The sequence below is a fragment of the Molossus molossus genome, unplaced genomic scaffold, assembly GCF_014108415.1.
Source record: "Molossus molossus isolate mMolMol1 unplaced genomic scaffold, mMolMol1.p scaffold_m16_p_11, whole genome shotgun sequence".
NCBI lineage: Eukaryota > Metazoa > Chordata > Mammalia > Chiroptera > Molossidae > Molossus > Molossus molossus.
The window spans coordinates 41042949-41055930 of record NW_023425346.1 but is presented as its reverse complement, the minus strand read 5'-3'; the positions used below and the strand labels follow the sequence as shown (position 1 = coordinate 41055930).

The following is a 12982-nucleotide window of genomic DNA, read 5'->3' as shown; positions in this document are numbered from 1 at the left end:
TTTGACTAGAGTCACAAGGGATCATTAAAAGATAAAGAAAGACGGTAAGTCATATAAATTCAAGTTATTTCAGTGATATGTGTCCACGAGAGCAGCTGACAGAATTTTTACAAACTGATAGAAAGTGATATTGCTAGGTGGTGAAAGCACAGCTTGGAACTGTGTGACCACATAGGACAGCGCGGAACCCCAGCGTGAACTCGGACAGTCCTGGTGGTGCTGAAGCTTGACCCCGTGACCTGGCCCTTCAGCTCTCCCTCTGTCCTCCCCTCCCAGCACCTTCCCTTCGCTTCCCCCACTGCGGCTGGCCACACGGGTCCAATCTGTCCCTCAGCAATGGCGAGCAGGCCCCAGGCTTCTGGCCTTTACCCTTCATGTTCCCCTTTCCACAGATGCAGGTGACAGAGGATGGCTTCCTACAGGTCCCTGTTCCAGTGCCAGGACACCAGGGAAAAGTCCCCACCCAGTAAAAACCACTCCCACCACTCCGCCCAAGTGTGCACACCTGTCCACACAGAACCACAGCCCATTTTCCAGCTTAGCCCACTGCACCAGCTGCTGCTGTAAGATCCCGGAGTTCCCAGAGAAGAGTGCCAAACAAAGGCCCTCCACGACAGGATGGCCACATCTAGGACATCGGTTACATTTAAGGAAGGACAGATTGTGTACAAGTGCTGAGGAGACCCCAGGAGCCAGCCCCTGACCCGTCACTTACGCGCATCCGAGAGGAGCATCTTTAGTCCCGCCCAGGTCAGCGCCAGCTCGGCCTCCAGCCTCCCACTGCCAGCCAGCAGGTGGATGGAAAGGCACAGAACGAGCCCCGGCCGGTTTTGCTCAGTGATTAGCACATCAGCCCACAGACAGAAGAAGAGTTGCAGGTTTGATTCCCGGTCAAGGGCACATATCTGGGTTGCAGATTCAATCCCCGGACCTGATCGGGGTCATGCAGGAGGCACAGATCGATGTATCTCTCTCACATTGATGTTTCTCTCTTTCTCCCTCTCACTCTCCTTCCCTCCATCCCTTCCACTCTATCTAAAAAAATCAATGGAAAAATATCCTTGGGTGAAGATTAACAAAACAAAAAGGGCACAGAAACCAGAAGAGAATCCAGAAAAGGTGTCCCTGTGATCACACTGATATTTAGCACATGACCTTACCCTGCTGGGCCAGCTCCACAAATCTACATGGGTTTGCTCTTCAAAGCCAGACTCAACTAGGATTCAAAAGTGTTTAAAACTGTAAGTGCTAAACAAAAATAAGGGCTTTTTAGAAAATGATTTCCCCTTGAGCAACTGCTATTAGTGTGGAAAGAACAGGACGATGCTGGTGAAATCTTTGGGGACTTCATACAGGCCGAGGAGATCAATTCTCACCCAGAGGAATACAGAAGAACCCTGGAGCTTTGTTTTTTATAATCCTCACCCAAGGATATTTTTCCATTTATCTTCAGGTATAGTGGGAGGGGGAGAGAAAGAGAGACGGAGACAGAGACAGACAGAGACAGACATCGATCAGTTGCGTCCCACATGACCCCGACTATGGCCGGGAACCGCAGCCAAGGCACGTGCTCTTGACCAGAATCAAACCCGAGACACTCTGGTCCTCGGGCTGAAGCTCTAACCGCTGGACCAAACCGGCAAGGGCATGGCAGCCTTTTCAAAACCCACATCACATCGCTGAGAGGCACACCGGGCTCTGGTCGCCACAGGACAGGCAGGGATAGTCTGTCAATTCCTTGGGTGACCTTGAGAGTCAGTTACCCTCTCACCTCGCCCACCATTCCCAGGCCCTCTTGAGATCCATGAGCCCAAGAAGAAAAGATGATGGATTAAACAGTCTGAGTTCACAATCAGCCCCTTAACTAACTTGCTGTGTGATTTTCAGAAAATTATTCCACCTCCTTGTGCTCCAGGTGCCTCCTGAGAAAACAGCCAGTAGACCATCTGTTCTACCCAACAGGTCCTTTTGCTAACAGTGTCAGAAGGTGTACTTTCAGCACTGTCTTGCTGATACCTTATAAGACAGTACCTGGAGGGTATGTGGTTAAGGGAAAGCTTTCCTAAAGATGTCTGTCAACAATTCACACTTCATCTCTGCTTCTTGGGAAAAACACCACCTTCAATGATACAATGCTATGGGCATTTTTACCGCTGAACCCCCAATCATTTTGTGGATCCTTCCCTAACCCAGGGTTCGTCACCCTGCTGCACACTGAAAACATCTGGGAGCTTGAAGGTCTCCAGTGCCTGTGCCCCACCCTGGGAGGTTCTGCCCTGGCTGGGCTCCCCGGTGCCTAGGTGGCAGCTGGGGCTGTAAACAGATGCGACGATAAATGCACCTGTGGAGCATGGGCTTGCTCAGCCAGGTACCCTTCCAGCTGTGTGATTTGGAACAAGCTACCAAATGCTCTCAGCCTCATCGAAGAAGTGGAGATAAAAAGTTTCACCTCACTGGGTTGCTGTGAAGATTTAAAAAAAAAAAAAAACACACACAGACACACATAAAGCATGGAGCACAGTCCTCAGCATCCTGTAAATGCGAAGTTTCAACTGTTCTCATTACAATCACCATTCACAGAATCTTCAGGGGGGACAAGCGCCCAGGTCCCTGACTGCCAGAAGGCACAGGAGGGCACTCCGCCCAGGCGCCTGGCCACCCGGAGGTCTGGCCTCCCTGCCAGCAGACCTCGTGCTTACATGAGTCACCTGGACCCATCAAAACTCATGGCAGGCAGCTCCTTATCACCTCCCGCCGCAGACACATCCAGAAGTGCTCAGGTGCCTACAGCAGTGTCTTTGTTTCCAGAAAGGAGACAACACGCTGATAAAAATAATTCACTTGCCCATGTAATACATGCACAGTATTTTCCCAAGAGTTTTCACATCTCGTTGAGGTTTCTCGTCACTCTAAGACAGGCTCTTTTGTTAGTAAGTGGGAAAACGGAGGCTCAGGGGATGAAGCACACAGGATCTCTGGGCACAGAGCTAACTACTGCCAGGGAGCAGTCCAGCGGCCTAAGCAGCAGCTCTAGCTAAGATTGCTGTGTGTTCAAGGAAGGGGTTTAAATGGTTCATCCTCTACATTCTCCCCAACTACATGGACATTTTCCATCCATCACCGCCACAGATGGTCTCCTTCAATATCATTTGGAAATGGCAATATTATCTATAAACTTCTGGAATGCAAGAAAATTGAAAAGGAGGTTGGGGGCTGGCAAAGCAACATGACCATGAGGCACAGAAGAGGCGCTGGCCGCCCAGTTGGAAAGTACAAGTCTCAGTGGACTCAGTAGTATATTGGGGGCTCACAGCCACACGACCGGTTTAAACTGTGCTCTGCCTAACCAACTGTCATGCAGAACATGACCGGACCCTCTCAGCCAAGGGACGTTAGGCAAAGTCCATGCCTGTCTCTGCTCCTCCCTGCCTTTAGCTGAGAGATGAATCACAACCTGAATTCTCCAGTGTCCACAGCCTGGGGAAGCCCGTGGATGGCGGCCAGTCCGATGGGACAGTGTGAGCAAGACCGCCAGCTGGACAGGGGCCTGGAGGCAAGGACCCCAGGGGGCGGGCTGGGGCCGGGGCTGGCACGATGCTGGCCTGGTACCGGGAGACTCCATTGTTAGAAGTCACTGGCATGCCATTAAAATTAAAATTCATCTACCAAGTAATCATTCCAGAGCAAAGGCACTTTAATTTACCAAAGTGGCAAACTGCAATTATTGCTCAGAATGACATAAATTCCTGTATGACAACATTTAATACTCTCTAAAAAAAGTTCCTTAATTGCATGCATAATTTTAAATTACTGTAATTTGTTCAAATTTCTGTGAAAACCCCCTTTTTTCCCCTTGAAAGATAAAAGAAAACAGAAGCATAATGGAAAACCTCAAAATTCTGTAACCAAGTTGTAGAATTTCGGGGACAGTGTAGATGTCGGTGACACCCAGGTTCTCTAAGACAAAGTAAAGATGAACAACTCTTAAAAGTGCAATATGTTAAAGAGAAAAGTTTGTAATCCCAGGAAGGTCAAGTTTATTATATTATTATGCTGTACCTTTAATTCACTGTCTTAAAAACTCATATGCAACAGAGTATGATGTTTCCCATTTAATTTTCTTCATATTGAAAGAGTAACTTCTGTGCCCACAACTCATGAAAATAATAAAAAAAGATATTGCCATTTTTGCTTTTTTGTTGTTGTTGTTGTTCAGATAGAGTGGGAGAGAGAGAGACAGAGAGAGAAACATCGATGTGAAAGGGACACATCAAGTGCTGCCACCTGCACGACTGACCAGAGCCGGGGACAAACTGCAACCGAGGTACGCACCCTTAGCAGGAACCGAACCCGGGTCTCTCTGGACCGCAGGCCGACGCTCTAACCGCTGAGCCAAACCAGCCAGGGCAATATTGCCATTTTTGTTATTTCTTTCTTCCTTGACATCATTATAGAATTTTCTTAATTATGGACAAGCCAAAAGGTATACTTTCAGCTGAGACAAAAGATGGAACAATATTATTATAGCACACTCAACCCAAGTTCTATAAAGTCTAAGTAAAACCAAAATTCTTGATACAAATATTTTATTATGTGAAGTCTAAACTCTGCCTAGAAAGGGAGAGCTTTCTCTGATGAGTAGAAGCCGTATGAAGCTAATTCTCCGTAACTACAGAAACAGCTTCCCTGTCCGTCTGCCCCTAAGCTTGTATGTGGCTTCAGCAGAGACACAGGCACTCCAATCTCGGGTCTGGACAGAGCTGCAAACATGCAAAGGGGCAGGGCCGAGAGGCCTGTCGGGACCAAACCCGGTGTGCCCCTGGCCACCCAGTCTGGAACCCTAATGGGGCTGAGTCCACCAGCACAAAGAGGTACTTTATTTCTGCAAAGACCTATCTGCGTCCACCTGGAGGCAGTGGTCTTTCTCTAACCGACACCAAGGCCCTGGACTGGGCAGCAGGGCTCCCGAGTCAGGGCACTGCTAGGTCCCTCTGACACCCAGCGTCTCCGTCAGCATCGTCACACCCTCCCCTCTACATACCAGGAAGTGAGGGTCCAACACATAGCACAGTGACCACAGTTAGTGACACTGCATTGTATATTTGAAAGCTGCTAAGAAAGTAGACCTTAAAAGCCGTCATCACAAGAAAAAAAGATTTATTAACGGTGTGGTGATGGACGTTAACGAAACGTATTATGGTGATCACTTTGCAATATATACAAATATCAAATCATTAGGTTGTACACCTGAAATACGATGTTAGATGTCAGTTATATCTCAATTTAAAAAAAAAAAAGACAAAGAAAAAATCCACCAGGAAGGCAGGGAAGGGAGAGGAGGGCAGAGCGAACGCCTGCTGGACACAGGAAGCTCTCTGCCAGTCCCCGGACACACCAAGGTGCTAGCACTGAGGGTGGGTGTGCGGATGGGAGGGGAGGTACAGAGTCCCTCCGCATGTCCCCTGTGAGTGTCCCCCCAGCACCACCTCTGGGGCTCTCAGCCCCCTTCCCAGGTGAGTTTGATGAACCCAAAGTAAGAAGTGGAAGACATAGCCACAAATTCACAGGGCTTTGTTTGCCTGTGCTGCATGACCACATCGGGTCACCCTCATGCTCCTAAGGGGGGAACAGGTATGACCACAGGAGGCAGGATCCAACCCTGGGAACTGCCTCCGAGCCCATGAGGGCAGCCAGGTGTGTAGGGGCTTTGCCACTGAAAGGCCTAGAGTCTAGTGGACTGTCAAGTGGGTGATTAATCTAAACTATGAAAACAGCCCGGCTGGTGTGGCTCAGTGGTTGAGCGTTGACTCCTGCACCAAGAGGTTGCCAGTTCGAATCCTGGTCAGGGCACATGACCAGGTTGTGGGCCCGATCCCCAGTGGGGGACATGCAGGAGGCCGCCAATCAATGTTCCTCTCTCTCTGAAATCAATAAAAAAATATATTTTAAAAAATAAAATTACAAAAAAATAAACTGTGAAAATACCTATGATCCCATTCTACTTTGCACTGGAGAAGACAGCTGCATTGCTATCACGTAAAGCAGTAATTCCCATGCTTTGTGGCAGTTAACCCTTCTGTACTGATTTAACCAGAGACTTGGCCACTGTGTGCTTTAGAGTCTCAGACTGTATCAAATAAGGGGGGGGGGGGCATCTATCCCACAAAGCTCAGTAGAATACTGTGACATGACAGCCACTGACCAAGACTGAGGAAGCTATTGGCTCGGCAGGGAGCCAACCCTGATACGCTTCCCACGGTCGTGCACACACATTCAGTGACAGTTTTCCTCTGTGTCCCTCATCGGTGCATAATTTCCTATGAACCATAAAGAGATAGCCCAGATTAGAAACTCAGGTCACTTTAAAAATCAATTTCCCCTGACCTCTGGTTCCTTTGTGAATTGCTTCCTTGTGCTCACAGAGCTGCCCCGATCACCCACGTCTTCCTGCCCGGGGAACGCTAAATGTGGGGAAGAGAACTGATAATAGAGCTTTCCGGTCTGTGTGATTTACTGCAGGAAAGAGCAGCCTCAGCCGCTCCTCTGGCGGCGCCCAAGGCAGAGGGAGGGGAGGCCTGCTGGGGAGAGGCTGGCTGGGCTGGGGGCTCCACCTGGGGCCCAAGGGGCCGCTCGCTCACCTTCACGTTGGGCGTGTAGAGATTCCTGAGAGAGGCGAGGGCGGCAGAAAGCCCTTCGGTGCTGTACCCGATCCACAGGGCTTGGAGGTGGCTCGAGGAGATCCCCGTCTTCTTACTGAGGCCCTGAAACAATCAGAGACAAACCGGCCTCAGCTTCCCCTTTCCCACCTGCGGCGCTGGCTGGGGCCGCGTGCGGACAGGTGGCAAAGCACGCCCGAGCCTGTGAGCCTTCTCTCCTGAAAACCAAGAGTCCAGGAGCCAGCCTGCCTTCGCACTTGAACCGCAGGCCTGGGGACAGAGACGGCAGGTGAGGAGAAAGTGTCTTCTCTTTGTAGAAGAGCTCCAGTCAATCAAAGGAAGAAAATGATAAAGTATCGCCATGCTGTACCCCGCAATGAACGGACGCGTCCAGGCTGAGACCTGCGTTGGCTGATGGAAGCCGGCACAAGGCTGTGCGTCCGGACGCAGGAGACCCCGGAGTTATCCAGAGCTTAAGCCCCAAGTGTCACTAGAAAGTAATCGTGACTCCCTGGAAACAAAATCAAACCTGAATCTGATTAAACCTCTACACACAACTACCAAATGACAGGCAATTCAGAGGAAAGAGGAACATGTTCCACTAGATCACGAGAAATAAGAACAATCAGACAATCTAGGTGGTGTAAAACTAGAAGCCAAGTTGACACTGATTCTAAATCCAGTCCAATAAATTGTCTGACTACAAAAACAAAAACAAACAAACAAAACAGAGGTCAAGTAACTCATGTTCTTTGACAACTAAGTAACAAGGACACAAAAGGGAATGAATGAAATGGAAACTTCAGGTGAAAAGAAACTTAGAGGGGGGGAGTAAAACATGACCCTGGCATTTAGATATATACCCGAGTGACTGTAAGTCGGACAGTGGCTACGTTCGGGGGGGGGGGGGGTTTGCAAGGGGCTCCTGGAGGCTCTGTGAGGGCTGGCAAAGCTGTCAACAATCTCCAAAACCAAGACTCAGAAAGACAATGACGACAACCGTGCGCCCGGTCCTCGCCGTGGGGTGTGTCTCACCTTGAAAATGTGCGCCTTCAGGATGTGGTGGCCGAGCTCCATGGTCTGCTGCCGGTTCAGCTTGCCCTCTTGGCGGGAGAACATGAAGGCCAGCAGGGCGTGCCCGTTCCTAGGCCAGAAACACAAAGACTTGTAACAAGACCCCGCGCTGCCACACCACAGGCCACACTGCACGAAACGGCGGAACGAGCCCCTTCTCCTCCGATGGCCAACGCCGTCTGTTCTTCAAGCCAGTGGAAGGCCTTCCTGTGGGTTCCCCTCTCTCTGTGGACGACCCAGAGGAAGCCCTGTGACAGGGCAGGTCTTTCCTCTGGAATCGTCCTCTCTGTCCCTCATCCATCACTCTGTCATCACCTTAGTTATGTCTGTCACAAAAATGTAAGCTCCATGAAATTACGGGTCTTGTCGAAGTCACAGGCACAGTCATCACACCTAGCAAATGCCGAGGAAGTACTCAAATGTGTATTTCCTGGTTGGATGGACAGACAGATGGATGAATGCACAAACGGACAGGTGGAGCAGAGCCGCCCCAGGACCTGGCATTCTGGTCTCCCCTCGGGGTGATCACGTTGGGGTAAACCCGGGCCAAAGGACAAGGCCGTACAATGGGAAGGAAGGAAAAACCAGGTCATGCGTAGCAACAGTTCATGACCAGAAACACCTAGACTTCTAGACGTGGCTGGAACCCAGATCAGAAAACTAAGATGTATGAGGGAGCTTGCTGTCTGGGCACATGGGGGATATTCAACTGATACCACCAGTAAAGCCCCCACCAACTGTCCCATGGAGGAGCCATGCTACCATTTTCCCTGCGTGTCTATAGGCCTCATTCTGCCTCCCGTAGACATCATGTCTTTGAGCCAGTTTCTTTGGAAAAGATACTAACTGTTGCTTACTCCAACAACAGTGACTTCCGCACAGTATGAATGATTCTCATTTCTATACACCAGAAAGCTGTGATGTGCTGAATTTGAGGGGAAAACAGGTGTTTGTGGAGGAAAAAATATACATTATGGAAAAAAACAACATTCTCCTAAATATGTTTTCTGATAGCTGCTAATCTAGATGATTAAAGCATTCATCATTTCAACAGTATTCATTCAGATGCATCCTGTTTCCAAACAGGTTATAAACCACCTTGGAGAAGAGGAAATAAAAGCAGGTGGAAACCAACAGATGCTTTTCATACTACAGGGGAAGGCATGACTTTTAAGGCCATGTTGCCATTGAGTGTCCAATGCCTGGTAAGGGTCTGGAGCTTCTGTGAGCAACATACCCAGTGCTCCATGCATGAACTTCACTTCCCAAACCTCAAGCTGGGGTTCCTCTCTCAGGTGAGAGAGTCTCCCATGCTCCCACCTCTCCTGCTCCCCTGTTGCCATGGAAACTGCCCTCTGCTACCTTCCGGTGCCCCTGGCCCCCACGCCCTCCCCAGTCCCTATCCATGGGCTGGTCCCAGCATCAAACTGGTCCACATAACTCCAATCAGGGCCACTCTCCCAACCATGGCTATTCCATCCCCAGTTCCCCAGTCTCCTGGGCTCTGTGGCCATGCCAGCTGTGTCCACAACAAAGACACACTGGCCCTTTTGGGGTGACACCATGCTTCTATGGCTGGGCTGAAGATTTCCAGGGCTCTCAGCTAAGCAGGTGGCTTCCCACCTCTCTGAGCAGACAAGTCACCATGCAATCGCTGGACACCTGTACTCCCTTATGTCCCGTCTACCTCTTCTTCCTTTACTCCTGGCCTTGGGATCACGTGCTACCTTCTCCACGTACCTTCACTCAGGAGTCCACTCATTTTGCAAAGTTTATACATACTAAGATATACTGTATGCCAGATGCAGAAACTCAGTATTTTGTCAACCTGCACAACCATGGGAACCCTTAAGGATTATGATTTTCAATTTGTTGACATGGGGAGACAGAGGCCTGCATAGCTAAGGAGTCTGCCCAAGAGCAAACAGCTGGTAAATGAGCAGAGAGCTGAACTGCAGTCTACCCAACGTGAGAGCCCATGCTTTTAATCAGCTAAACATGACTTCTCATCCATTCACTTGTTCATTAACATCCCCCTTGCACCACGCTTGATACTGGGGGTCTGGTGGGAACGATGGAAGGTGCTTCCCTTGGGGAGCTCTCAGTGGCTGGAAGAGAAACTCAGCTAGCGTGGTGCTATGAACAGACTCAATGAGAACACAGAGGCGGCAAGTAGCCCCCCCCCTTAGCCCCCCTTCCCTTGCATTTCCAATTTCTTCTCCTTTGTGAACTGGGTTTCTCCATATGTTTCAATGTTTCCAACCATGCCCCAATCTCCTGTATGTTCCCTTCCCCACACTCAAACCACCCCGAACCTTCCCACCCTTCCACTTTCACCCCAGGACATGGGCTCTCCCCTCTTTCCCTCCTCACAGCCCAGTGAAGTCGCTAAGTACCCAGGACTCTCCTCCTGAACTGAAATGCCAACAGCTTCCTCTTAATCCTCATCTTCCTTCACCTCTCAGATGTACTTACAGCCCAACCTCCTTCCCCAAAACCCTGCTCCATGCCCAGCAGTCAAGCGCTCCTCTCCTCTGTGTACACGTCCCCACCAAGTCCCACCACCACCTCTCCACCCATGATGCCAAATCTTCAACTCCAACTTCTCCAACCTTCAGATCCGCCTGCCATCAGAACCTGTCCGGCTGGGGTCCCACAACCCTACACACGGAAACTGCCGAGAGCAAAAGCTAGCTCCTGCTCTGCAAGCCCCGTCGCACGCCTGCTGCCTTTCTTACCCTTCTGAGCGCAAGGCCGCTGGTTTCTGAGGCGACACCTGGATACGGCACTTTCTCCTCCTTGGCTGCCCACAAGGCTAAGCCATGCCCGCCTCTCATGTCGGCGAGGCCTGTCTCCACCCACTGCGCCCTGAAGCCAAGCTCGACAGCCCCCACTCCTAGCTGTCACAGCGGTCCCCATGCGCACCCCACCACGCTGCCATCCACGTAGATGATCCGCACTCCAGAACTGTCCCTGGTTCTCCAGAGGTGGCTGATAAAAGGCCACGCTCCCAGACACAGCCTTTATGTCAGCTCTTCTGCTCCTCCACTCCGTGATGAGTGCACTGGTCACACTACACTTGTTGTTGCCGGAACACGACCTGCTTCTCTAACGCCGCCGTGTCTTCCACAGCTCCTCCCGGCCCCAACAGCCTGCTCCACCTACTGAAATCCTCCCATTCACTCAAGTCAGTGATGTGGGGGAGAAGGGCGGCACACTGTCCTAGATTAACAGTCCTGAGCACCTCCCATGAGTCAAAGGATCCAGGAAGTGACCATCAATGGCTGTAAGAACATTAAGATGTTCAGTGCCTCCTGATGGAAGGACTCAGTACCACCTACTAAGGATCTGTGCAAAAAAAAATTTTTTTAATAAAATTAAATCTTATCAAGCCTCTAGATTTAACCACCAATTTATAAAAAATAAAGGTGATAAATACATTGAAAACTACCACGAGAATACAATTAGCAAAATTCACATCATGGGAAACTAATAGGACAAACTACCTAGTTGTTCTTTTTAAACAAATAGAATGTTAAAAAAAAAAAAAGGGAGGAGGAGGGAATCTATAGATTAAGACACAACATAGCACATCTTATGGACCGTATCTGGATCCTGATTCATACATACTAAAAAAAAATATGAAGAAAATGGGGAAATCTGAGCATAGCTAAATATATGATGATACTGGTGAATTAGTACTAATAGTGTAGGTATTGCAATGGTATTGTGGTTAAGTATGAAAATCTCTCTTTTTTTTTTTGAGGTTTATAATCAATCATTCCAGGTAAACTATCGTGAAGTATACAATTTATTTCAACAGAAAAGAACAGCCCTGGCTGGTTTGGCTCAGTGGTTAGAGCACTGGCCCACGAATCAGAGTTGCGGGTTTGATTCTGGTCAAGGGCACGTACTTCAGTATGGTTAATCCCGAGCCCTGGCCCGGGTTGGGGTCGTGCGGGAGGTGGCCGGTGGATCTTTCTCTCTCACATGGATGTTTCTCTCTCCCTCCCTCCACTCTATCGGAAAATCAATGAAAAAATATCCTCGGGTGAGGATTAAAAATAATTTAAAACAGATGGAAAAATACTGCAAAATACGATGCTGAAGCCTAGGTAAATGAAGGCTCGGAGTAACTTTATTCTTCAACATGTTAATTCTGCTCCTGGATTCAAGCCTAAGGAATAATCAAAAACAGGAAGGGAGGAAGAGGGGGAGAGGAAGGGGAGCAGCGCACCCTCTTAAGTACTTCTCTCTGTACCAGCCATCATTACACAATGAGGTGATACCCTTATTCTTTTTACTGATAAGGAGATTAAGGCTTGAAGAATTAAAATAATTGTGCACAAGAATTATACAAGGTACTAATGGAAACAGGATTTTAATCCAGACCTCCCTCAAACTCTACTGCTTTCCTGTAGAGCACCCAGATATTTACAATAGGTTTCTATGCTTATAACTAACCCAGAAACAGTGTAAAAGCCCTACAATAAGGGCATGGTGAAGGACATTATCATTTGCCTCCTAGGAGCTTTGCACAGCCATGCAGAACGACACTGTACTAAGATATCCAAACAGCTTTCTAAAATGCCCACGATGGCCCTGGCCGGTTTGGCTCAGCGGTCAGTGCGTCGGCCTGCAGTCTGGAGAGACCGGGGTTTGGTTCCCGCTAAGGGCACGTACCTCGGTTGCAGTTTGTCCCGGCCCTGGTTGGGTCGTGTGGGTGGCAACCACTCGATGTGTCCCTTTCACATCGAAGTTTCTCTCTCTCTCTCTCTCTCTCTCTCTCTCTCCCACCCCACCCCCTTCCCTCCCTCCCTCCCTCCCACTCTATCTGAACAAAATATCGAAAAATGTCCTCGGGTGAGGATTAAAATAAAATAAAATGCCCACGATGTATTAAGCAGAACAAGCAGAATGGGAATTTTAATACAGAAAAAAATAATTTGGAAAATGTTTAAAATGCATGGAAAGGGGCAGAAATAAAACGTGAAGTGCCGCTGCTTCTGGGTGTTGGAGTCTCTTTTCTTTCTCTTCTCTATAACTGGGGGAAATTACAATTAACTGGGGTGGGAAGAGAAATGCTACCCATCCTTTAAGGCCCAACTCAAATGTTACTGTGTGTATGAAACGTTCTCCAGACATGGCCTCCCCAGGGGAGGCGTCTCCTCCTTCCCGAAGGCCCACGTGCAGTGTGGCTCCTCCCAGCACCCGCAAGCCCCCCTCCCCTGCCCTGCTGTGGGGGAAGTCTC

The 12982-nt window shown here is 49.3% G+C and overlaps 1 protein-coding gene across 1 annotated transcript in view; it reads right to left on the bottom strand.

Annotated features, from left to right (window-relative positions):
• Positions 1-12982, bottom strand: part of TANC1 (tetratricopeptide repeat, ankyrin repeat and coiled-coil containing 1) — a 137183-nt gene that overhangs the window by 31228 nt on the left and 92973 nt on the right. The window contains exons 15-16 of the mRNA XM_036253328.1: positions 7692-7800; positions 6639-6761 (exon numbers count right to left, since the gene is read on the bottom strand). Coding sequence (XP_036109221.1) covers positions 6639-6761; positions 7692-7800 — 232 coding nt within the window. The remainder of the gene's footprint in view (positions 1-6638; positions 6762-7691; positions 7801-12982) is intronic.